The sequence below is a fragment of the Hemitrygon akajei genome, chromosome 1 (genome assembly GCF_048418815.1).
Source record: "Hemitrygon akajei chromosome 1, sHemAka1.3, whole genome shotgun sequence".
Taxonomy (NCBI): Eukaryota; Metazoa; Chordata; class Chondrichthyes; order Myliobatiformes; family Dasyatidae; genus Hemitrygon; species Hemitrygon akajei.
Genome location: NC_133124.1, coordinates 90381944 through 90408166, shown reverse-complemented (window position 1 = coordinate 90408166; position 26223 = coordinate 90381944). Strand labels below are relative to the sequence as shown.

Below are 26223 nucleotides of genomic sequence, written 5' to 3'. Positions count from 1 at the left end.
TCTCAGGACCCAACTGTTTCAAGCAGGCTTCATTTATACCAGTCCCTAAGTACATGGTAGTCTGCCTCAATGACTAATGTCCAGTAGCACTTGCATCCACTGTGATGAAGTGTTTTGACAGACTGGTGAAACATATCAACTTCTGCCTGAGAAGCCATTTAAATCCACTACAATTTGCTTAACATTACAACATGTCAACAACAGATAACATTTCATTGGTTCTTCACTCAACTCTGGAACATCTGGACTGTGAGGATATATACATCAAGACACTCTTCATTGACTACAGCTTGGCATTCAATACTATCATCCCCTCAAAACTTATCAATAAGCTTCAAGACCTTGGCTTCAATACCTCTCTATGTAACTGGATCCTTGATTTTCCTTGTCAGTGTGGATTAGCAACAATATCTCCTCCACAATGTCCACCAGCATAGGTGTGTCAAAATGCTGTGCGGCTAGCCCCCTGCTCTGCTTGCCTTATACTTATGACTGTGAGGCTAAGCACAGCTCCAATGCCATATTTTAATTTGCTGATAACACCATTGTCGTTGGCTAAATTAAGTGGTGACTAACCAGCATATAGGACGGAGACTGAAAATCTGGCTGAGTGGTGCCACAACATCTCACAACAGTATCAGCAAGATCAAAGTGTTGATTATAGACTTCAGGAGGAGGAAGCAGAGGACCATAACCCAGTTCTCATTGGGGCACTAAATTCTATTGTCTACCCCAAGATAAAGTGCTTGGACTTGAAAACGGACTGACTTTTGATGACCCATTCAAAAAATAACAGATACTGGATAGCCTAGCTTGAATGACTTCCAATACCAGAATTTAAATTTGAGCATCAAGTAGAATTTTATATCAATTGAAAATTGATAACAATTAAATTATTCTATGAATATAAATAGGAAACTACTGAATAGCACATACTGTATTCTTCATTAAAGTGTACAGAAAAACCTTAGGGAAGGAATATTAGAACTAACTGAAACTTCGCGATCTTGAACCAACTGACAAAAACCTAATCATTACAGTTTTGCAGTGGTGTTGAGTCATAAAATCATAGAACACTACAGCACAAAAACAGGCTCTTCAGTCCATTTAGTCTGTGCCGAACCAGTAACCTGCTTAATCTCATTGGCCTGCATCTGGACTACAACCCTCCATACCCCTCTCATTCATGTACCTATCCAAATTTCTCCTAAATGTTGAAATCAAACCCATATCCACCATTTGCACTGGCATATTCCACACTCTCTCTCCACTCTGAGTGAAGTTCCACCTCATGTTCCCCCTAAACATTTCACCTTTCGCCCTTAATCCATGACCTCTAATTGTAGTCTGCTTGCATTTACCCTATCCATAGCACTTATAATTTTATACACCTCTATCAAATCTCCCCTCAATCTTCTATGTTCTAGGGAATAAAGTCCTAACCTATTCAACCTCTCCCTTTCACTCAGCTCCTCAGTACAACCACCTTGATACCCTTGCACAAAAATGTAAGAAATTTGTATAATTTCCGTTTAATTTATGTTTTTCCTGGGAACGTTGTTTATATGATGCTATGTGCCTGTGATGCCACTGCAAGTTAAGTTTTTCATTGCACCTGTACATGCATGTATTTGTGCATATGACAAGAAAATCAACTTTGACTCTGAAATAACTCAGCACCATTTTCAGGCTTGTTCTTGTTTAGAGAAGGATCCTCAGTTGGAAACTCCTGCCATATATCAACTGGTATATTTGGCATGCTCGCAGCGAATCGCTTAGTCATCAACTTATCAATATTATATTCCTTTCTCACAGCCATCTGTTCCATTGTGGGCCTTCGAGGATTATCCCGCATCTTCATTCTAAAACAATATCCATCAATAAGTTTCTGCTTGTAATACAACTTAACAATAATTCAGAATGTTAATGAATGAGGAAAGTAAAACCAGTAGATTTGCTGTGAGTTAATTCCAATGGTTTAATTAATTCAAAATAAAATAATAGATCTTTGAAAAGATCTTCTACTGTTTTATTTAAATTTCAATTAAGTTAAATTTAATTTAGTGGTTCCTAAAATTGTCTAAGCTGGGTAGAGAGGGGTAGTGGGGATAAGCTCCCACTATCTATTAAATGCTCCCAAAGGTGGCATCTCAAATAGCATCTGACAATCAAGGCCATCTTCTGGTCTTCAGGTGTAGCTTAGCTACTAAGCCCCACAAAACCATTTCTGCTGACAAGCGTAGGGCTAAAGGCCGGTTACTGACACCTTAAAAATAGTCACTTCAGGCTACAGGGCTTGTTAGCCATAGTTAGGAAGCCCATCTAGAGAAGGAAAACCCTAGTCTCAAACCACTCATGGGAAGGCTATGGGAGTAAACTCTGAAGAAAAATCCAGAGCTAGAGTTCCTAAAGCAGTCCTACACTGAGTTCAATGCTGAATGGCAATTCCTGAGATGCCGCTGGTATTATAACCATACCATAATCGGTATCTGCCATTTCTTTCAATTCATCAGCTATATGGAGAGGGGGAGCCTGCTGTATGGGAGACAGCATGCTCTCAATATCATACCACCCTGGCTTGCATATCACATAGATAACTAGGATGCAACATCCATAGTCAACCTCAACCAACTGAGGCCTCACAATCCCAATGGGTATTAAGAAATCAAAATGCATTAATGAATATGGTACAGCAATCTTCTGGAATCTAATGTTTAGGAGGTTATTTTGAATATCAAAAGGAATATCCACTTGCATTACTATGATCTTCTTCCTAAAAAATACTTAAAAGATTTAGATTGGAGACTTAATGTAAAAAAATAAATAAACATTAATCAAACAGGACAAAAATCTTAAATTCAATCCTAGTCAATATTGAAATGTAAACGTTTCTTCACAGGTAAAGCAATATAGAAAGTTAAATCATTGTGGTCTGAACATTTAAGAATATGACTGGTTGAAACAAAGAGGCTGATACTCACAAGTGGCATGAGAACTTTGACTGCTACTTGTCCCCAAGCACTTGGATCATAAGAGGCAAGTACATAAAGTTTTGGTTACACTGGTCTTGGAGTATTGGGTGCAATTCTGGCCGACCCATTACAGGAAGGATGCAGAAACTTTGGAAAGGATGTAGAAAAGGTTTACCAGGATGCTGCCCTTATTAGAGAATATGCACTTAAGGAGAGGTTGGATAAACCTGGTTTGTTTTCTCTGCAGTCTTGGAGGCTGAAAAAGCTGGTGGGTGGGAGGGGGGTGTTGCCTGATAGAAGTTTATATAATTATGAGAGACATAGATAGGACATTCAGTCAGAATATTTATCAATGGTTATGTGCTAAATACAAGACAACATGCTTTTAAGAGACAGGGGAAAGTTCAAAGGAGATGCAAGACAAACGGCTTGCAGAGAAAGTGGTAAGTGCCTGGAACAGACTGCAGGGGTCATAGTGGAGGTACATATGTTAGTGGCGTTTAAGAGATGTTTAGACATATAGAGTGCCTTGAAAATGGATTCAGCTCCAACTATTTTCACATTTTACTGTTTCTTCTTCTAAATTTGAAATACATTGAAGTACGATTTTAGAGCTAATCTAGAAAACATTGTGCATCACGTCAAATCAAAAGAAAAATTCCAAACTATCAACAATTTACTAAAACCTAAAAACCAAAATAGTGAGGCTGAAAACGTATTCATCCCCTTTATAATTAGTATGCTAACTTTCCTCAGGTGCAATACTGTATATTACCTTACCAACTCCACCAATCTGTTGATGCAGAAAATTGGAGGATCACCTGAATAAATATCCCCTTTCTTTGCAAGGTCCAACAGTATGATAGATTTTCAAACAGACCAAACCAAGATGGAGATAAAATAGCATTTAAGGCAACTCAGGGAAATGATAACAGAGAAGCATAAATCTAGGGAAGGGTACTAAACCAACCTTGGAGCTCAGTGCAGTCTATCATAGACATACCTCAGAGCTTAATACAGTTCATTGTGAAAAGTGGAAAAAATATGAGACCACAGCCACACCGCCTCGGTCAGGCCACCACTCTAAACTTAGTCACTGAGAAAGAATGGCACTAGTAAAAGAGGCTACTGTGGTGCCAATATTTTCTCTGAGTGAGCTGCTGATCCTCAGTGGTTGCAACTAGAGATGAAGTTCGTGGTTCCGTAAACTCTGTCTTGCACAAAAAAAGTAATTATGGAAGAGTGGCAAGGAAGAAGACCTGGCTAAAAAAAAAAGACTTTACAAAGTGTCACTTGGAAGATACTGTAAAAATATAGAAAAAGACCTTTTGGTTGGATGAAACTAAAGTGGAATATTTTGGCCTCAACACTAAGTGGTACATGTGGTATAAATCTAATACTGGGCTTCAGCCAGGTAAGACCATCCCTACTGTAAAGCATGGTGGAGGTAGCGTCATACTATGGGGATGCTTTTCAGCAGCAGGGACTGGAAATCTGGTCAGGATTAAAGGGAAAATGAATGCTGCTAAATACAGAGAGATCATGGGTAAAAACCTCTGCCAGAAAGTCTGAACTGGGGAGTTCATCTTTCAGCAGGACAACAACCCAAAACACACTGCTAGAGCAACTGTGACTTGGCTTCAAATGAAGAAAACTGATGTCCTTGAGTGGCCTAGTCAGAGTCCTGACTTTAACCCAAATGAACTTCTCTGGCAAGACCTCAAGATTACTGTCCACCGGCACTTCCCAACTAACTAGGAATGGGCAAATCTTGCTCCAGCACTTCATGCAAAGCTAAAAGAAACTTATCCAAAAAGACCACTGGCCATAATAGCTGCAAGAGGTAGTTCAAACTAAGTCGCAAGCAAAGGAGGATGAATACCCTCGAACTGTTGACATTTCAGTTTTTGAATTTTTAGTTTTTCATGCTTTACAATTTTCCCTGTTTTGGGGGCTCTGCTGTGGGAAAAAAAAAGGAGCACTTGATTCACAAATAAAAAAGTTCCCAGTTAAATTGCTCACCAAGGCATTTTACAAGTACGTGAAGAGCAAGAGGATAAGACGTGAGAGAATAGGACCAATCAAGTGTGACAGTGGAAAAGTGTGCATGGAGAGGAGATAGCAGACATACTAAATGAGTACTTTGCTTCAGTATTCACTACGGGAAAGGATCTTGGTAATTGTAGGGATGACTTACAGTGGACTGAAAAGCTTGAGCATATAGATAGGATGTACTGGAGCCTTTGGAAAGCATCAAGTTTAATAAGTCACTGGGACCAGACAAGATGTACCCAGGCTACTGTGGGAGGAGAGGGAGGAGATTACTGAACCTCTGGCGATGATATTTGCATCATCAATGGGGACAGGAGAGGTTCCGGAGGATTGGTAGGTTGTGGATGTTGTTCCATTATGCAAGAAAGGGAGTAGAGATAGCCTAAAAATTATAGACCAGTGAGTCTTACTTCAGTGGTTGGTAACTTGATGGAGAAGATCCTGAAAGGCAGGATTTATGAACATTTGGAGAGGCATAATATGATTAGGAAGTCAGCATGACTTTCTAAAAGGCAGATCATGCCTTACGAGCCTGATTGAATTTTTTGAGGATGTGACTAAACACATTGATGAAGGTAGAGCAGTAGATGTTGTGTATATAGATTTCAGCAAGACATTTGACAAGGTACCCCATGCAAGGTTTATTGAGAAAATAAGGCATGGGATCCAAGATGACATTGCTTTGTGGATCCAGAACTGGTTTGCCCACAGAAGGCAAAGAGTGGTTGTAGACAGGTCATATTCTGCATGGAGGTCGGTCACCAGTGGTATGCCTCAGGGATCTGTTCTGGGACCCTTGATCTTTGTGATTTTTATAAATGACTTGGATGAAGAAGTGGAGGGATGGGTTAGTAAATTTGCTGATGACACAAAGGTTGGGGGTGCTGTGGATAGTGTGGAGGGCTATCAGAGGTTACAGTGGGACATTGATAGGATGCAAAACTGGGCTGAGAAGTGGCAGATGGAGTTCAACCCAGGTAAGTGTGAGGGGTTTCATTTTGGTGGGTCAAATATGATGGCAGAATATGGTATTAATGGTAAGACTACTGGCAGTGTGGAGGATCAGAGGGATCTTGGGGTCCGAGTCCATAGGACACTCAAAGCAGCTGTGCAGATTGACTGTGATTAAGAAGGCATACAGTGCATTGGCCTTCATCAATCATGGGACTGAGCTTAAGAGCCAAGAAGTAATGTTGCAGCTATATAGGACCCTAGTCAGACTCCACTTGGAGTACTGTGCTCAGTTCTGGTTGCCCCACTATAGGAAGGATAAAAAGGGTGCAGAGGAGATTTACAAGGATGTTGCCAGGATTGGGGAGCATGCCTTATGAGAATAGGTTGAGAGAACTCGGCCTTTTCTCCTTGGAGTGACGGAGGATGAGAGGTGACCTGATAGAGGTGTATAAGATGATGAGAGGCATTGATCATGTGGATAGTCAGAGGCTTTTTCCCAGGGCTGGAATGGCTAGCACGAGAGGGCACATTTTTAAGGTGCTTGGAAGTAGGTAAAGAGGAGATGTCAGGGTTAAGTTTTTTTATGCAGAGAGTGGTGAGTGCATGGAATGGGCTGCCTGTGACGGTGGTGGAGGCGGATACGATAGGGTCTTTTAAGAGACTCCTGGACAGGTACACGGAGCTCAGAAAAATAGAGGGCTATGGGTAACCCAAGGTAATTTCTAAGGTCAGGACATGTTCGGCACAGCTTTGTGGGCCGAAGTGCCTGTATTGTGCTGTAGGTTTTCTATGTTTCTAAAATCTCTGGTTGTAATACTCATTTATGTGAACAAAGGGTTGGGGGCTGAATACTTTTACAAGGCACATTACATGAACAAGCAGGGAATGAAAGAATGTTGCTTACGTACAACAGCAGACAGTTAGTTTGACTTGGCACTATTCAGCGCAGGTATCATGGGACGATGAGCCAATTCCTGTGCTGTATTTTACTATTTATGATCAACGGGTAGCTTTTGCATGCCTTCATGAAAGGCAAATTTCTCCAAGTTTACCTGTCACTTTCAGGGCAGGTGCGAAGTTCCATGTGGCTGAAGGCATCCATCTTTTTACTCAAACGAGCTTTAAGAAATGAATGGAATATATAGGTTTCCAGTACCTACAATACGTAACAATAAATGCATCTTAAATAATTGAGTAGCATATTTGGGTACATTACAAAACCAAAGATGGAAACCTCTCTGAATATGCGCCATAGTTATAAATGCCCAAGGGCAATTATCATCCAGATCCCAACTTCATAAATTTCATTATTTGTGAAATTTCTCCCTCAAGTCAAAACATCAAGGAAAAGATAACATATTAAGTGAACAAAAATTATTTTTAAATTATAACATGAAATTTAGATTTATAACAAACAAATTCTTATTCTGAAGATAAGAAATAGCAGTACCCTATTTGGCCTCTTGAGCCTACTATGCCGTTCAACTGATCTTCTTCCTCTTCCATTTACCTGCCCTTGCCTACATATTTCTTGTTCCCTTAAATATCCAAACTGCACTGTCTTCTGCAATTTAAGACTAAACATCTAGCACCCTCTAGGATAGGAAATCCAAATGTGCATCAAGCTTTAAAAACAACTTATTTCAGCATTTTATTCAAAATATAATTTGCAACATTCAATTTAAGGAATCCAAGTCAGACTTAGTCTTTGGTTTCCACTATACCAATTCCTTCTGTAACTTATTACCACAGGTCTGCAGTAAACAATTCTAATTTTCATTAGCATATTCTTATTCTGTCAAAATTCTAGTAAAATAAAGTGTTCAATATAAGTATTTGGATTACAAGATCAGTTTATTTTCTCCACTAGTGAAGTGGTATCAGTATACAGTCGGCTCTCCTTATCCGCGGGTATTGGTTCCAGGACCTCCCGCAGATACCAAAAAAAGGCAGAAGCTCAAGTCCCTTATTTGACCTGTCTTAATGCGGTGGACTTCAGGACCCGGCGGAGCTCGGGACCCGCCGCCCGCAGTGTTTCTATTCCGTTGACGGAAAACGATCACAATTGAAAATAAAGTGGAAATAATAAAGTGATCGGAAAGAGGTGAAACACCATCAGTCATTGGAAAAGCGTTAGGCTACAGTCGGTTAACGATCGGAAAAATTTTAAAGGATAAATTGAGAATGATGGAGCATGTGAAAGGCCCTGCCCCGATGATAGCTACAATTATTACTAAGCAACGCAGTGGTTTAAATTATTGAAATACATATGTTTCTTAAGTGTTTTCTATGCATAGAAAGGTAAAATATATACTATATACTAAGACAAACATTTGACTAACTGACGCTAAATAATACCGGATGTACCTGTTCCGACTTACTTATAATACCTAATACAAAGTAAATGTTATGTAAATAGTTGTTATACTGTTTTGCTTAGGGAATAGCAACAAGAAAAAAAAGTCTGTACATGCTCAAACAATGAGTGCTGGAGAGAGAACTTCCGTTTTTTTCGATCCTGATCCGCGGTAACCTATGCACATCCTCCCGTATACTTTAAATCATCTCCAGGTTACTTATAATACTTAATACAATGTAAATGCTATGTAAATAGTTGTTATACTGTATTGCTTAGGGAATAATGATAAGAAAAAAAACATCTGTTCATGCTCAAACAACAAGTGCTGGAGAGAGAACTTCCGGGTTTTCCCGATCCGCAGTTGGTTGAATCCGTGCATGCAGAACCCGCGGATAAGGAGGGCCGACTGTATATAAATCTCAAAGTAAAGCAGGAGTTCCCTCACTTAAATAAAATTTCATACTCTTATAGTTTACCCTATGCATATTGCATAAAGCCACTTCTATCATCTAAAAATGATCAAATTTAAGATATATTAGATAAATTGGGAAAACAGTTGTGAAATAAAATTAGAAAAGACAATTGTTACAGATAAAATGTAAATCAACTAATTTATTGGTTTGTATGTCTACAATATTAGTATACTGTAACTTAAACAAATGTATCCAAATAACTTTTACACAATGCTTATACTGACCTTTTTGTAAAAGGGCTGATCAGAAGCTGTTCTAGTCTTCAAAAATTCTTCACTATTAAAGACACGATATTCATAATTTAAATAGCCTGATACATCCCTGCAAGAAAATAGCTTTTGTGAATTCAGTAGCAAAGTCTTTGATAGTTTAAATTTTAATAGATTTTATCATTTGGATAACACAATTGATGAATGCTAAAATTGTGGAATACCAACTGAAGACAAAATATTTTAATACGAAATACTTCAATCAAAATATTTCAATTTATAATTATTGTCCGAGTTAAAGAAGCACCACCATTCAAAGACCACCTCCTATTTCAGGAAAAAACCTATGAAAACAAATCTTTCATAATACCCATACATAATTTCTAACTATTTTTATGCCTGTCAAAGCATAGCTCCAACATTTTTCATAAATTCGTCAATGACACCCCTGATGTTGGCAGAATCACAGATGGTGACAAGGCAGTGTAAAGGAGATAGATCAACTAGTTGAGTGATGTCATAACCACAACTTTGCACTCAACATCTACAAAACAAAGAGCTTACTGTGGACTTTAGTAAGGGGAAGTCAGGTGAATATGCACTAGTCATCATTGAAGGATCTGCTGTGGAAAGGATAAGTGGCTTCAAAGTCATGGTTATTGACATTCTGGGCCCAGCACATAAACATAACCATGAAGGCATGCTAATATCGCTGTTTTCTTAAAAGCTTAAGGTGATTTGGCACGTCATTGAAGACACAGAATCAGAATCAGGCTTAATATCACTGGCAGATGTCGTGAAATTTGTTAACTTTACCGCAGCGATGCATAATAATAGAAAAAACTGAATTACAGTACAGGTGGCAACCATTTTTCGAACGTTCGCTTTACGACAGCTCGCTGTTACTAAAGACCTACATTAGTACCTGTTCTCACTAACCAAAAAGGATTTTCGCTTTTACGAAAAAAGACGCCCGCTTTATACGTGTGTTTACCCCAAGAAAGACTACCATGACCATGAAGCCTTTTGCAGGTAGTTTTGTGCGCATGTGTATGTGTGTACATGCGTACGCATGTACGTACGTATGCGTGAACGTGCGTAGGTGTATACATGGACGTGTGTACGTGCTGACTTTTTCCTCCAAATCAATTATGGCTCGCTGTCTTCCTGATTTTGATAAGTGAAACTACACCCAACATACAATATTTCTACTTTATATAGGCTGTATATTTATCATATCATTCCTGCTTTTACTATATGTTAGTGTTATTTTAGGTTTTATGTGTTATTTTGGTATGATTTGGTAGGTTATTTTTAGGGTCTGGGAATGCTCAAAATTTTTTCCCATATTAATTAATGGTAATTGCTTCTTTGCTTTATGACATTTCCACTTATAAACAGTTTCATAGGAACAGTCTACCTTCGGATAGCGGGGGAAACCTGTATATGTATGTGTATATGTATATGTACACACACACACACACACACACCACCCCCCCCCCCCACAGGAAACTAATTTTCATGGCCGCTGTACCCTGTGTCTCTGTGCCAATGACAATAAGCTCGAACTTGAATGGAGGTAGTAGTTGAAAGAGATACAATAGTGGTGTTTTAAGAAGCTGTTAGATCGATACAAATATTCCCTCCTTTTACTATTGATGCTGCTCTCACCCGCTCCTCCTCCATTTCCTGTACATCTGCACTCAGCACATCTTCCCACTGTCATAACAGTGATACAGTCCTTCTCGTCCTTACCTACTATCCTTCGCAACTTCCGCCATCCCCAAAGGGGCCTTGCCACTAAACATCTTTACCTCCCCCACCACCCTGCTTTCCTCAGGGACTGCTCCCTCCACGATTCCCTTGTTCATTCATCTCCTCCCCACTAATCTCTCTGCACAACCCTACATCAGCCCAATTGCTACACCTCAACATATACTTCCTCCCCCACCATCAGCCATTCAGGGGCCCAAACAGTCACTCCAAGTGTGGCAGCACTTCACCTCCTGGGGTCATCAATTGTGTCCAATGCTCATGATGCAGTCTCCTCTACATTGGTGAGACCCATCGTTAGTTGGAGGACTGCTTCATCGAGCAACCCCGCATCAGCCACCACAAGTGGACTTCCCAGTGGCCAAACATTTTAATTCCCATTCCCATTCTAATGTATCAATCCATGGCCTCTTCTAGTGCCAAGATGAAGCCACCCTCAGGGTGGAGGGAGCAATACCTTATATTCTGTCTGGGTACCCTCCAACCTGATGGCATGAATATCAATTTCTCTTTCCAGTGAACAAAATTCCTCCCCCTCTTCCTCTATTCCCCACTCTGACCTTCTCACTTGCCTAATACTTCCCTCTGGGTCCCCTCCTCCTTCCCTTGCTCCTATTGTCCACTCTTCTCTCCTAACAAATTAATTGACCTTTTCCACCCACCTGGCTTCACCCACCACCTTCCAGCCAGACTCTTTCCTCTCCACCCACCATTTAATTCAGGCTTCTCCCTTCCCTCTCAGTCATGAAGAAGGGTCTTGGCTTGAACATCGACTGTTTACTCTTTTCCATAGATACTGCCTGACCTGCCGTGTTCCTCCAGTATTTTGTGTGTGTTGCTTTAGATACCAATATGCAGGGAATGTAGGGATAGACATCACATACAAGGCAAGGAAATGTAGTTTAATTCAGCAACATTATTCTGTGCTGTATGTTTTATGCTCTATGTCTCATAAAGAGAATCAGTACACAAATACACCCTTCAACCAGGGTCCATACCAAGGACCAAGTACCTAATTTTACACTCTTCCTTCTTTAACCCATCTTATTCTCCCCAATTGGACATCCATTCTAACTCTCTATTTTATCACTATCAACCTACACTTTTTTTTTGGGAGTGTGGAAAGCAACTAGGGCAGCCGGAGGAAGCCCATGAAGTCACAGGGAGAATGTGCAATCTATATGCACGTAGCACCAGAGGTCACGATAAACCAAGATCACTGTAAGTGTCACCCTTACTAGCTGCACCGCTCTGCCCAATGCCACTTGAAATTATATTCAATCACCTACTTTTATTTTTGTACCTACAAGGTGTAAAACTCATTGAGTTCAAGCAAAGTCTTCTTTTAGGTTTCTCCTGCATATCTTAAAGTAATAAGCAGCCTTTACAAACCCTCATAACATCCACCAAACCTGCTGCTGCAGAAAACCTACTGGGTGAGGTAGGTGGGTATCCAAGTAATGGTACTGCTAGTTTGAGCAATGTCTTAACATTAAAGTGATTTGAATGTTGAAAACTCTGGTCAAAGGAAGGAAAATGAATTGAAAGAAGTCATACATCATTGTAATTTCAAAGCTGGACGGTTAAAATTTCATTTTGAAAGATTATCTATGAGTGAATGTTCATTGATCTGACCTATTTAAGAAAAAAATCCATAAAGTTGGCATTCACACCTGAACATGTTAACAACCAGCTCCAAGGATAACTCCTGAATCTTTGAGTTTAGACTGTATTGCCAGTTCCTTCTGTGCAGTCGTAAATCTGAAATATCTGTGCAGGAGCCCAAGTGAGATAGCTCCAAATCATAATGTAACTGCAGGCTTTCAATCCTGGAAAAAAAGTAATCACATTTTTTAAAATTTAAATTAATTTTCTAGTAAAAGAATAAAGTTTTGCATTACATTTAAAAGAAATTATTCTTCAGATAACAAGCCCAGTTTAACAGAGAATAAAGGATATACATTAAAATTTATCACTTTAAAGAGAACTTTCAATTAACTTTTCTTTCTTGGCTCAAATTTCACCATACATGACAACAAACTACTTAATATTTTAACTTCATTTAAATTCTAAGAAAATAGCAATTCAAAAAACACTCTATAGATATGCTTAATGTTAGATAACGCTTCCCCTTGCAAGTGCAGACAGTGCAACACTTGCCCTTTTCCACTATCTACGGACACAAAAAGTGGACTGGACTTGTATTTGATTTCTGTCTGTATTGGTCATCCATCTGTAATATTGGCTCAACTGTTTTCTTCCCCACTCTGTGACCAGAAGATATACTCACCATGCCATGATAGCAATGTCTTCCTGCAGATCTCTATGTTCTTACTCTCTGTCTGCTCTCATTCACCCAATGACCAGATAACCAGGTTTTACTCTATCAGAAACTCCCTGGAGCTTAACAAGTTTCTTTTACCCCCTTCTTAGTTCTAATGAAGTGACTTTGACCTGATGTATATTAATTCTGTTTCTGTTCCCACACATGTTGCCTAACCTCTGAGTATACTTAACACAGAAAAGTATAGCACAGGAAGTCCTTCAGCCCATGATTCCTTTGCTAAACATGATGCCAATTTGAACTGTACATCTGCCTGCAGGTGGCTTATTACTCCCAATTCCTTGCCTGTTCGAATTTTTGTCTCATTGCCTCTTAAACATAGCTATTGTATCTGCTTCTACCTGGCAGCACATTACAGGCACCCAACACTTTCTATTAAAAAAACTTGCCTTGCACATCTCCTTTGAACTTTCTCTCTCTCTCGCTTTAAAACTAAGTTCTTAGTATTTGATATTTCTACCCTGGAAATAAAGACCAATTTTCTACTGTTTCTATGCCTCTCAGTTTTATAGATTTCTATCAGATCACTTCTCAGTCTCCAACACTCCAGACAAAGTAATCCAACTTCATCCAACATTTTCTTACTGCTAATAGTCTCTAAACTAGGCAATATCCTGATAAACATCTACATCCTCTAAAACCTTCCACATCCTTCTGGTGATGTGTTGACCAGAACTACACGCAATACAGCAAATGTGACTGACCAAGGTTTTATATTGCTTCAACATGAATAACCAACCTTTATACTGACTGATGAAGTAAAGCATGGCACACACCTTCTTTACCACCTAATTTGCTTGTGTTGATACTTTCAGAGAGCTATGGGCTTATTCCCCAAGCATTGTGCACATCAATACTACTATGGTTTCTGCCATTTAATGTATACAGGACTTTCATCTTACACATTTGACACCCGAAGTGCAACATCTCACATTTATACAGATTAAACTCCATCTGCCATTTCTCTGCCCATTTTTCCAGCTGGTCTATACCCTGCTGAATCGTTTGACAATCTTCCACCCTATACACAACTCAACTTATTTTTATGCCTCCTACAAAGTTAACAGCCCACCTATATTTTTTGTTTAAATCATTTAACCATAATAATAAACAGTACTGTTTCAGTACCGATCCTTATAGAACAAAACTGACTACAGACCTCCAGTCAAAGTAACGCTCCTCCATCACTATTCTCCATCATTTTTGGTGAGGCTAACTTTGAATTTAATCTTCCAAGTCTCCATGCCTTAACCTTCTGGATCAGCCTACCAAAAATGACTTTGTCAAAAGTTTAACAAGCCTCCACATATATCACCATCTATTGCACTCTTCTCATCTATTATCTTCATCACCTTCTCAATAAAACTTAACCAAGATCAGGTCTTACAAGGTTCCACACAAAACCATGTTGACTATCACTAATAAGTCTATGCTTTTCCAGAGATAGTAAATCATACCCTCTAGAATCTTCTCCAGTAACTTCCCTACTACTGATGTCAAGCTCATTGGCCTATAATCTTCTAGTTTGTCTCTACCACCGTTCCTAAAGTGAGGAACAACATTGGCTATACTCTGAACCTCAGTAGTGCCATATTTTGCTTGTGGAGTATTTCCACCATTTTCTGATCTTAATATTCTCGCAGGAGCTCAGTTATAGGGTATATAAATAGTTATGCCAATGTTTCAAAGGAACTAAATCAAGTTTGAAACTATTTCTACAACGCATATAGAATGCAGAAATAATTATTTAGAATTCTAAGAATACATTTGTGAGTGGGGCAAAGCATAAACATATACAGCATTGTAAATTAAATTTTACTGGATATACTGAATTTATATTACAATAATACCCTGCAGGTCTCAAAGAAACATCTGGATGGATGCATGGATGGATCAATGGATGGATCACTTGTGAAGATCAGAAGGGAAGAAGATTCCTCAGGAGTGACGGCACAATTATTGGTGACCGTAGAGGCCAATTCTGGATCTTCAGACAAGACTCTGGAGCAGTAGGAACATAGAAACAGCTGGATGTAGGTGCTTAGATAATAGGATCCTTCCTGTGTCTCCTTTTCTCTTCACTATCACTCTTCTGGATTCCTCAAAATTCTTGGCTGCTCAGTGGATTAGTGTTCTCCAGCACTATCTGTCACAAGCCAGCTGCTACCACTCATTGACCTCGATATTTGTCTGAGAGTGCTGCTACTTAAGTTGTTCTTTGTACCTCTTGCGCAGGGCACCACAATCTCTCTTGCTCTGAGAGTTCTCCATAGGATACTGCTTTCGGTAACCTGGAGTTGTCCGTGTGAGACATGTGGCCAGACCAGCGGAGCTGCCTGAACAGCAAAGTGGCTTCAATGCTTAGAAGCTGAGCATTCTCCAGGACCTCATTGATGGGGACACGATCATGCCAGTTGACACCCAAAATGGAGCGAAGGCAGCCACCAATGGAAGTGCTTGAGCAACCAGATTTGCTTGCAGTACAAGACCCAGGCTTCAGAGCCACAAAACAGTGCTGTGACAACAGCAGCCCTGTACACCTGGATTTTTGTGGACAGATGTAGCTGGTGGTTCTTCCATGCACGTTTGAGGAGGTGCCTAAAAGCACTGCTGGCTCTGGCAAGTCTATCATCAGTGCCCCTTACAATTGTAGCGTCGTTAGAGATGACGCTGCCTAGGTAGGTGAACTGCTTAATAGTGGTGAGAGGGTAGTCATCAATGGTGATCCAAGTTGGGTCGTAAATGCCATGAGGGTGCTTCTGATGGAGGATCATTGTTTTCTCCAGACTGACCGTTAACCTGAAAGCCTTGGCAAACTGAGTGACTGCAGCCTGTAGCATGTCTTCTGTGCATGTGAGAAGAGCACAGTTGTCCACACATAGAAGCTCAAGAATGGGTTCTTGCATGGCTTTTGTTTAGGCAAGAAGGCAGTAGAGGTTAAAGGTATTTCCATCAGTGCAGAGCCGAATGTAGATGCTCTCCAAGGTGGTCTCTTTCGCATCAAGTAGCATTATGTTGAAAAAGATGGCAAAGAGCCAAAACACAGCCTTGTTTCATGCCAGTACTGATGGGGAATGGGTCAGACAGGTCACCATTATGTTTACCCTGACAGCTTTCATTTTTATGGAGCTGCTGCAGGACAGTGAGAAATTTTGGGGGACAGCCGAGCTTCAACAGAATCTTCCAGAGACCATCACAGCTGATTGTATCAAAGGCCTTGGTCTGGTAAATGCCGCATACAGTCCCATGTTCTGTTCACGACACTCCTCCTGTATCTGGCGCAGGATAAAGATTACGTTGGATGTGCCTCTGTTCACCTTGAATCCACACTGACTCTCTGTGAGGTTGCCTTCAGCGATGGTTGGGATGATTCTGTCCAAGAGAATTCTGGCCAGGATCTTCCTGGTGGTGGACAGCAGGGTAACCCCTCTGTAGTTTGAGCAATCCAATTTCTCCCCCTTATTTTTGTACAAGGAGACAATTACAGCACAGTGTAGGTCATTTGTCACTGAACATTTCTCCCAACAGAATGTGAACAGGTTTATGAGTTCGCTCAGAAGAATGAACTCCTGCAATAATAACTGCATGTCTCAAAGAAACACCTACTCATAAAAAGTAACTACATAATATTCTGCTACAGCAGTATGAAGTTTATCAAACTTACTTATATTTATACCTTTTAAGAGAAATGATGTTCAAGATTTTATATTTGCATTTACCTTTGTAAAAAACATTCTGCAGCTTGAGTTGGAATTTCAAGTATACATGGTTCAGTACCTGCCAAGTTTGAGAATTTAATTGCTCCTTCGTCAATGTTCACCAATATTAAGCCTTCTATTTCCTATTTAATTAGTAACAAATAAACAAGTTTACATTTCAGCTTAACGGACAATGTAAAAGTAGTACAAATATTACTGGCCCACACCCAATGCTTGCTATCACCTCCGACATCTTCCCCTATCTGTATTCTATGAGTCCAGCAACAAAGCACATCAACTTATGCAGTACCTTTAGTGATTAAGTTCAATTCAATTTGTCATAGAATTATTGCTATTTAAGTGACTAAATACAGGCAGGTATCAAAACCACAGAATTTGCCAGAGATCTGACCTAATGTTTGATTTGTGCAATTATGTTTAAATATTTTTCATATTTCAATGGTGTATTACATTTTCCAATTTTTTTTCAATTAGCACTTTAAGTTGGGAACAGAAAAATAGTTTTAGATTTATTAATTTCAGATGACTACGAACCCTTCTCATTAACATTGCAATCTCATTTTACATTTTATTAAAAGGGAAGTCCACTCCAGTAGACAATGAAACGTATCCCAGATGATTAACATTCCACAAATTACAATGTTAATTGCTGCTACTCGTTTTAAATGAGCTACTTTTCAAACAACTGCTGTAACACACTTGAGCAGCATTCCCTTTCATTTTCCTGCTCAGAACAGCAAGACTTTGTTTCTGGTCCGGGTATCCTGCTGCGGGAAGGCAACTTCTCAATCACCAAAGACAAAGGAGTGATTGGTGGATGTCTCCTCAAAGTACATACAATGTATCGTAATATCTGCTTCAGCTAATCAATGTATGTGCTCCATGCAAAGTGAGTGGCTGCCTGTCATCTAGCAATTCCCACTACAGCCAGTGATGTCCCAGCCAGTCATCTGGCAGGTGACATCAAGTGCATCTTTGGTACAGTTGGACAATTCAGCAGTGCTGTTAGCAGACTAGACAACAACTCCCAATGGAAATGATTAAAGATGCAAAGCTGTGCTATGCCCTCAGCAATCCTGCAGGCAGACCACAGCAGAAATCCACCTGGTCAGGAACAGACACCTCAGCCTAGTCCCAGATAGACTTCCTCTTTGAAGCAAAGACTGTCACAATCAGATCCAATTGGATCACACCATCTCTGAACACTGTCTTCTAAAGACTCCTGACAGCTACAGAAAGACCAGAGGCAAGCAGTAAGACATAAAATACAGGGAAGCTGAATTTTGTTAGCTCCTTGGTGGACTGGTTGAAAGCAACCAAGAAGAATATTGAAGATTTTATCATCAAGTGTGTTCAAAAAAGTCAACAGGAGTTTTGCCAACTTCAGAAAGCACTGCTACAACTTCTCCTTCTGCAGTTGAGAGATGGTCATGAGGGAGGAACTCCAAGAGATGATGAGTCAGCAAATCTTGGAATCCTCAATGATAATCTTCAAATTGGAAGTCCACTCAGTGGAATAGAATGATACCTGCTCATACTTCTTATAAAGAATTCACAAGGGAGCTCTATATTCCACAACCTTATGGAAGGATGACTCGGTAGCATCCCTATATTTAAGGATCTACATACTCCCAGACCTAACTGTCTTCTATCACAGGTACTAGGTGACAGCCACTGGGAGAGTCTGGCCAGCCACTGACCCTGCAGGAATGGAGGGGTTTGCTTACTAGCAGGGTTGTTCTTGGCTCTGTAGGCATAGATGAGCCCAGAACTGCTGGAAGTGTACAGTACTAGCTTGCAGCACGTCAGAATGCTACTGGCAGAAGAAAGACATCAGGAATTGGAGACCCATATCAATACTGAATCTAGATTATAAGATCAGAATGAAATAATTCCAAGCCTGGTCAAAACTGTGTTGTATCTGGCAGGTAAACCTTTAACAGACTTGCACTGCTCAGGGATGCCATCACTTACATGCAATACTGAGGAATAGACACCTGACCAGTCAGCTTGAACAGGAGAGAATCTTCAATAGGATATTGCACATGTGGACATGATGGATAATAATGGACATGCCCTCTAAATTGAAATTTGGGAAGAGAATAAAAAATTTGGATCCAACAGCACTACACAGAAATCTGTTGAGCAGATCAAATCAATGGGTGGGAAACAAATAGTTTCCTTATTATATCAAGGGTTGTCCACTCTCCCATCTTGTTTATATGTTGCATTGAACCCTTTGCTAAATCCATTTTGAAAAAAATGGACATAGTCACATTACCAGGTTGGGTGGGGTGGAGGTACTGAGATCAAAGTCTCCCTGTACATGGATAACATTGCAGACTTCTGCTTGAGCCTATGGTTAATCCTCAGATTGATCAGCACCTGTAACTGAGTTGAGTTGGTATAAGGAGCCAGAGTCAATTGCAAGAAGAGCAAGGCTATGTTCTAAAACAAAGGGAGCATGCCTTATAGGTTGAGTGAACTCTGCCTTTTCTCCAAGGGAGCGACGGGGGATGAGAAGTGACCTGATAGAGGTGTACAAGATAATGAGAGGCGTTGATCGTATGGATAGTCAGAGGCTTTTTCCCAAGGTTGAAGTGGCTAGCATGAGAAGGCATAGTTTTAAAGTGCTTGGAAGTAGGTACAGAGGAGATGTCAGGGTTTTTTTAAAAAAACGCAGTAAGTGGCGAGTGCGTGAAATGGGCTGTCGGCGGTGGTGGTGGAGGAGGAAACAATAGGGTCTTTAAGAGGCTCCTGGATAGGTACATGGAGCTTAGAAAAATAGAGGGCTATGGGCAAGCCTAGGTAGTTCTAAGGTAAGGACATGTTCTGCACAGCTTTGTGGGGTGAAGGGCATGTATTGTGGTGTAGGTTTTCTATGTTCTAATTGATACTACAGGTGCTCTCACAAATAGGAGAAAATCTGCAGATGCTGAAAATCCAAGCAACACACACAAAATGCTGAATGAACTCAGCAGGCCAGGCAGCATCTATGGGAAAAAAAGTACAGTCAATGTTTTGGGTCGAGACCCTTCAGCAGAACGGGAGAAAAAAGATGAGTAGATTTAAAAGTGGGGGGAGGGAAGAGAAAAGCACAAGGTAATAGGTGAAACCAGGAGGGGGAAGGATAAAGTACAGAGCTGGGAAGTTGATTGGTGAAAGAAATACGGGTTGGAGAAGGGGGAATCTGATAGAAGACATAAGGCCATGGAAGAAAGAAAAGGGTGGGACGAGCATCAGAGGGAGGTGATGAGCAGGCAAGGAGATAAAATAAGAGGGGGAAAAGGGGATGAGAAATGGTGAAGGAGGGACGGGGGGGGGGGGGCATTACCAGAAGTTCAAGAAATCAATGGTCATATTATTAGGTTGGAAGTTACCTAGACAGAATATAAGGTGTTGTTCCTCCAACTCGAGTGTGCCCTCAACTTGACAGTAGAGGAGGCCAAAGATTGACATATCGGAATGGAAATGGGAAGTGGAATTAAAATGGAGGCCACTTCTTCTGGCAGACAGAGCATAGGTGCTTGACAAAGCGATCTCCCAATCTACGTTGGATCTCACCAATATACAGGCAGTGGTCTGCATGGAACATTCTGCAGGATAAGGACACCGTGGCACCTTTTGGGGTGGTCCCTGAGCAGACTGTCCAAACTATCTGGCAGAATTCCCCATTGCCAGAATTCACCAACACCAAGACCTCACTTGGCTGGTGGCAAGAGGGACTCACCCTGTCAGGTCAGAATCTCACTCTCAATGCACTCTGCTTTTGAGACAGTGTGGGGGAGACTGGCACCCATTTCCTTGCTGACTATATTTGGAGAAGAATGCAACACGCCTCATCATAGTTCAGCCCAAAATGCTGTGTAACACAGGACTCTCTGATCTATGGGCAGTTCCCAGGGACACACATAGATAGATACCAAGAGCAGCTAGAAGACTGAGTCAAAGAAAGACTCTCTGTTTTGCCAGTATAGCAGGATATCATTAAGGGAATGCTGCACATTCCAGGCAGCAGGATTACATTCTGAAGGATGCACTGAAGCTCACTGCAACCAATATAAGACTTTGTTGGGGAAGGGCTGTATATTAGGGTCCTTTTCCACTGGGCATTGAGGGGCTGTGCCAGAGCAGAAAGCTTTCAAACAACTTAAGTTTGTATCACCCCAGAGTGGCAATAGTTCTATGTACACAAAAATGTGCTAACACAACTAATGTACAGAACCAATGACATGATGAATGCATAGACTGAACAATACTACAAATGTAAAGAGACATATGCCGTGTTTTTTCTTTTGTATTTGTACATATATTTTTTTACTAGGAATTAAGTTTATTTTTGAAATTAAGGAAGCAATTGAACTATTTATACATTGGGTTGACCTTCCTTCCTGTGTTTAATCGCAGTTGCCAGTTTTTAGCAAGTCATTGCAGAATGTCTTTCCCCTGTCAGTCATAGCTATCCATCACATCCTCAAAATGAATATAGTGAAGTGTACTATCCCCAGTACATGCAATGCTAATTTTTTAAAAAATCAAATCCCACTCATCTATCTATTATAATGTGGATATTGCATGCTCAGCAACAAAGGATCAGACCTCTGTGACGTTGGTAACTGTTGTGATCAGTGTTACAGACAAAATCAGGGAAAGCATTCAGGGAAATCAGGGAAAAAATTCCACTTGCTCAACTCATTGCAAGACAAGCAATGACTTCTGTTTAAGTTTCTGACCTTAAAAGTTGCGGTTCTAAGACAATACGTGACTAAAACTGAAACACAACAGATCACGTGGGCAAGATTAAATTAGAAATGAGTAAGCAAAATATGCTGACAATCTTGATTCCTGTTGTTCCTTCAATTCACAAGGATATTAGAAATAAGGGAGGAAACATCAGCAGTTAATTATGGTAATATTTATACACTTTTTGAAAGATGATTGATACTTACAGATTTCACTTCTTTAAAGTAATCAATGTGGCAACCCATGAGAAAAGCTGTTGGTGCCATCAAAAAATCCATCATTCCTTTGGACAGGATAGGGACATAGGTGTGTTGCCATTGAAGTGGATGAAGATAAAGAAGAAAACATTCTGCGACAAGTGTCAGCAAAGCCCAATCAGCTGAAAGAAAGACTATTCTCTGCTCAAATAAAATACATGTCAGGATCTATGGAGTAAAAAGAATGTTTGAGATATTAGCAGATTTAAGCATTTGTCACCCAACGTATATTTGAAAATTCTTTCTTTATACAATGCTGCATTGGTATAACTATCTACTAACATTAAGCTATCATGTTCCATACCTTGTACTTCATTGAGTACAACATTTGCCGGATTCAGACGATTTGGAGAGAACTCACTGAACTTAGTTGGGGGATAAAATGTCCTCAAAACACTCAAACCCACAATCTTGCAAATATTTATCTATCTTCAACTTGTTTATCTAATAATCAGGCTTCCACACCTCAGTAGCAGAGAAATGCAGAGAAAAAACTTCTACACACCTCAGTTTTGGGACTGCCTCCAATGTTACAAGACCCTTTTCTTTTATAAGGAGACAAAAAGTGAGCACGGTATTACAGTTGAAGCCTCACCTTACAACTACTCGCTATTCTAAAATTTGAACTCCATCCCAAAATACCACCTGTATTCTTGAAAGACCTGCCAGCTAATTTTGTTTTTGGATTCATGCACTACTACTGATTTACTATTATCACATGAACTGAAGTACAGTGAAAAAAATTGTCCTGCACACAGTTCATTCAGATCAATTCATTATAAATTGAGGCACTACAAGGTAAAACGACTGAAGTGCACAATTAAAGTATTTCAATTACAGAAAAATGCAGTGCAGATAAACAATAGGTGCCAGGTTATACAGGTGTCCCCCTTTACAAAGGTAGAGCGTTCCTATGAAACCTTTCTTAAGCCGAAATGACATAAAGCGAAAAGCCATTAATTTATATGGGAAAATTTTTGTAAAAGCAAAAATCCTCTTTATAATGCGAAAACAGGTTACTAATGTAGGCCTTTTGTAAAAGTGAAGTGGTGTCAAGTGAACATTCGTAAAGCGGGGTACACCTGTAATGTGGTAAATTGTGAGGTCAAGAGCCTATTTTATCATATTTGAGAATCACTTAATGATTTTATAAAAGCAAGACAGAAACTATACTTGAGCCTGCTGGTATGTGCTTTCATGCCCAATAGAAGAGGGGAGGAGAAAGAATGTCTGGGGTAGCTGGTGACTTTGATCAAGTTGGCTGCTTTCCTGAGACAGTGAAAAGTATAAACAGTGTCCATAGAAGTGAGGCTGGTTCGCAAGAAGTGCTGAACTGTGTTCACAACTTTTTGCAGTTTCTTGCAGTCAGTTGGTACACCAAGCCATTATGCATCCAGACAGAATGCTTTCTACAATGCATTGATAAAAATTGGAAAGTGTCAAAAGGGACATGCCAAATTTCTTTAGCCTCTCGAGGAAGCAGAGACATTGGTGAGCTTTCTTGGTCATGATATCAACATGGTTAGATCAGGACAGTCTTATGGTGATGTTCACACCCAAGAACCTGAAGCTCTCAACTCCCATGACCCTAATATTGTTGATGTAAACAGGAGCATGTGCACTGTGCACTGTCCCCCTTCCTGAAGGGAATGACACTGTGAGAAAGGTTGCTGTCATGACACCATGTCTCTAGGCTCGCTATCTCCCTCCTGCATTCTGGCTCAGTTATTTCAGAAACAGACACAACATAGGTGTGAACAGCAAATTTGTGGATGGAAATAGAACAAAATCTAGCCAGCAGTCATGAATGTATGAGTAGTAGCGTATGGGGCTGAGGACATAGCCTTGTGGGGAACCAATGTTGAAGATAATCATTGCAGAAGTATTCCTGCCTATCTTTCCTGTCTGTGGTTTATTGATCAAGATATGAAGGATCCAATTACAAAGGGAGCTTCTGAGTCTAGAACTCTCCAAAACTTACTTATTTGCGCGCTCTCTCTCTATTGAAATAATCCACTTCTTGCTTCCTCTTATCCAAATGCATGACCTCACATTTCTGGATTTGCTATATTTTCACCCAATCACTTGATTAATCTATTTCTTCTTTTAGAACCTCAAAGTCCTCATCACAACCTGCTTCTCCAGATAGTTTGTCCTTCCAAGATTATTAACATAAATATTAAACAATTGAAGGCCAAGAACCAATCCCAAGGATACTCCACTAGTCACATCCTTCCAGTCTGAAAAATACCTGCCTATTCTAAGTCTTCTTTTTCCATTAAACGCCAGTTTTCAATCCACGCTAACACATGACTTCCAGTGCCCTGAGCTTTCAATTTATGCACCAGTCTCCTTATGAAGAACCTTGTCAAATGTATTTTGGGAATCTAAATATATTACACCTATAGGCTTCCCGCAATCAATTCTTCCATTATATCTTCAAAGAACTCATGTAAATTTAACCTAAGAACATAAGATAAAGGAGCAAGAGTGAGCCATCTGGTCCATTGAGCCTGCTCCACATTTTATAAGATCATGGCTGATCTGACCACAAAGTCAACTTCATCTACATTTTTTTTAAGCTTTATTGAACAATCACATATCTACAAACAAGCATCGGCTATCAGTCCACAGTTCACTGCACAATGGTAAATACCTGTATTAACAATACCAGGGGTAGAAGAGAGTAGGAGCAAGAGAAAGAAACAAAGAGCACATACATACAATTACATACAAGTCAAGGGGTTCCAAACAGGCGGGGTCACGGTAGCTCCTCTGGGAGATGGGGCCGACTGCAGACAGTTGGCATGGCAAGATGGGCTCCATTCGGCTATCCTCCCGGTATGCCAGTCGATATGGGGATTGTGTTGGGTAGCCATTGATACCCTAGAACTACCGGGGCTTGAGGTGAATGAATGAGACTGAATCATACCTCCTCCCGATGGTTGCCAGATAGGATCAAGGTCAGGGGTGGCGTACAGTGGGTCACCCGAGCCAGCAGTTTTCCGTCCAGGGCCCAGGCCTCCAGGGAGTTGGTTAGAGGCTTGCGAGGTATTCCGGCCTGGGTGGCTATCTCTTCGTCCAGCAGATTGCCCACGGCACCGGAATCCACCAAAGCGGATAGGGACAGGGACTGTTGTTGGTAATTCACGGTTGCCGGGATCTGCATCTGAGTCGAGTCTGGAGTGCTGAAGGGAGTTATCATTTGGCTCACCAGAGCTCCCTTTCTCACTGGTGAGCCCTCCCTTTTTGGCCGCTGAGGGCAGGTATCCTGGAAATGTCCTGGCTGGCCACAATAGTAGCAATCCCTAGATCTCCACCTCCGAGTTCATTCAACCGGGGATAGCTGGTTCCATCCCAGCTGAATCGGTTCCTCCCCCAGGGGGGTGGGGATGGTCGCAGCAGGAGCCACACTGGGAGTGGCTGGGGAAGGGGGGCTGGTTAAGACTGTAAGGTGCACTGTGGGCTTCCCCCGAGGACTGGTTCTCTCTCTCTCTGACTCTCCTGAAGTCCATAATCTAATCGAATGGCCAGCAAGATCAGAGAGTCCAGACAGTCTGTGTCGTCCTTCGCGGCCAACTCATCCTTTATCTGGTCCGAGAGTAGGGCCTTGTCATTCCAGCCGGAGTCTACGGCTAAGGTCCAGAACTCAATGGAATACCTGGCCACACTTCGCGAAGCCCGACAAAGAATAACCAACCGTTTCGCGGCGTCCTTACCGCGAATGGATTGTTCGAAGACTTTCCTCATTTCCGCAACAAAGGAGGAGTAGGAGGAACAAACCTCTGGTCGGTTATCCCAAATAGCGGTTGTCCAAGCCAAGGTATCCCCTCGTAGCAGCCCCATGATGTACGCAATCTTTAATTTATCTGAAGTGTAGATACGTGGCTGCAGCTCAAAGACTAGGGAGCATTGTAACAGGAAGGCCCGGTACCTACCTGGATGAAGGACAGGTCTAGGATGAAGGAGCGGGGGACCCAGGAACGCTCTTCTGGACCGTGCACTTCACAGTCCACCAGGTATTGGAGACCCCTGCCCCGACGGCACATATCTAGTAGTTGTCGGACGGTGATGCCGGATGGTTGTCGATGATATGGGCAGGAGGGGAAGTCTCAGCTGGGGGACACAAGGGGCTGACGGAAACTGACTTTAACTGAAACACAAGAAAAGTTGGGTGAATGCGCATGGACCTTGGCAGCTTTAGGTGGACCGCTGTGGGATTGATGACTCTTTCAACCTTGAATGGTCCCAGGAAGCGAGGGGCGAGTTTCCTATGTTTGTTTTTGAGTGGGATGTCCTTGGAGGAAAGCCACACCATCTGCCCAGGTTGGTACTCCGGTGCCAGAGTCCGGTGTCAGTCAGCTATCT

General features: G+C 41.0%; 1 protein-coding gene across 9 annotated transcripts in view; it reads right to left on the bottom strand.

Moving 5' to 3' along the window:
• Nucleotides 1-26223, bottom strand: part of dennd3a (DENN/MADD domain containing 3a) — a 141119-nt gene that overhangs the window by 48068 nt on the left and 66828 nt on the right. For all 9 annotated transcript variants that reach the window (XR_012099194.1, XR_012099195.1, XM_073047828.1 and 6 more), the window contains 6 exons: nt 21805-22023; nt 16856-16977; nt 12466-12621; nt 9035-9131; nt 7031-7134; nt 1681-1862 (listed from right to left, as the gene is read on the bottom strand). Coding sequence is in view for 7 of the 9 variants with exons in the window: in XM_073047828.1 (XP_072903929.1) it covers nt 1681-1862; nt 7031-7134; nt 9035-9131; nt 12466-12621; nt 16856-16977; nt 21805-22023 (880 nt within the window). In the remaining 2 variants the exon portion in view is untranslated. The remainder of the gene's footprint in view (nt 1-1680; nt 1863-7030; nt 7135-9034; nt 9132-12465; nt 12622-16855; nt 16978-21804; nt 22024-26223) is intronic.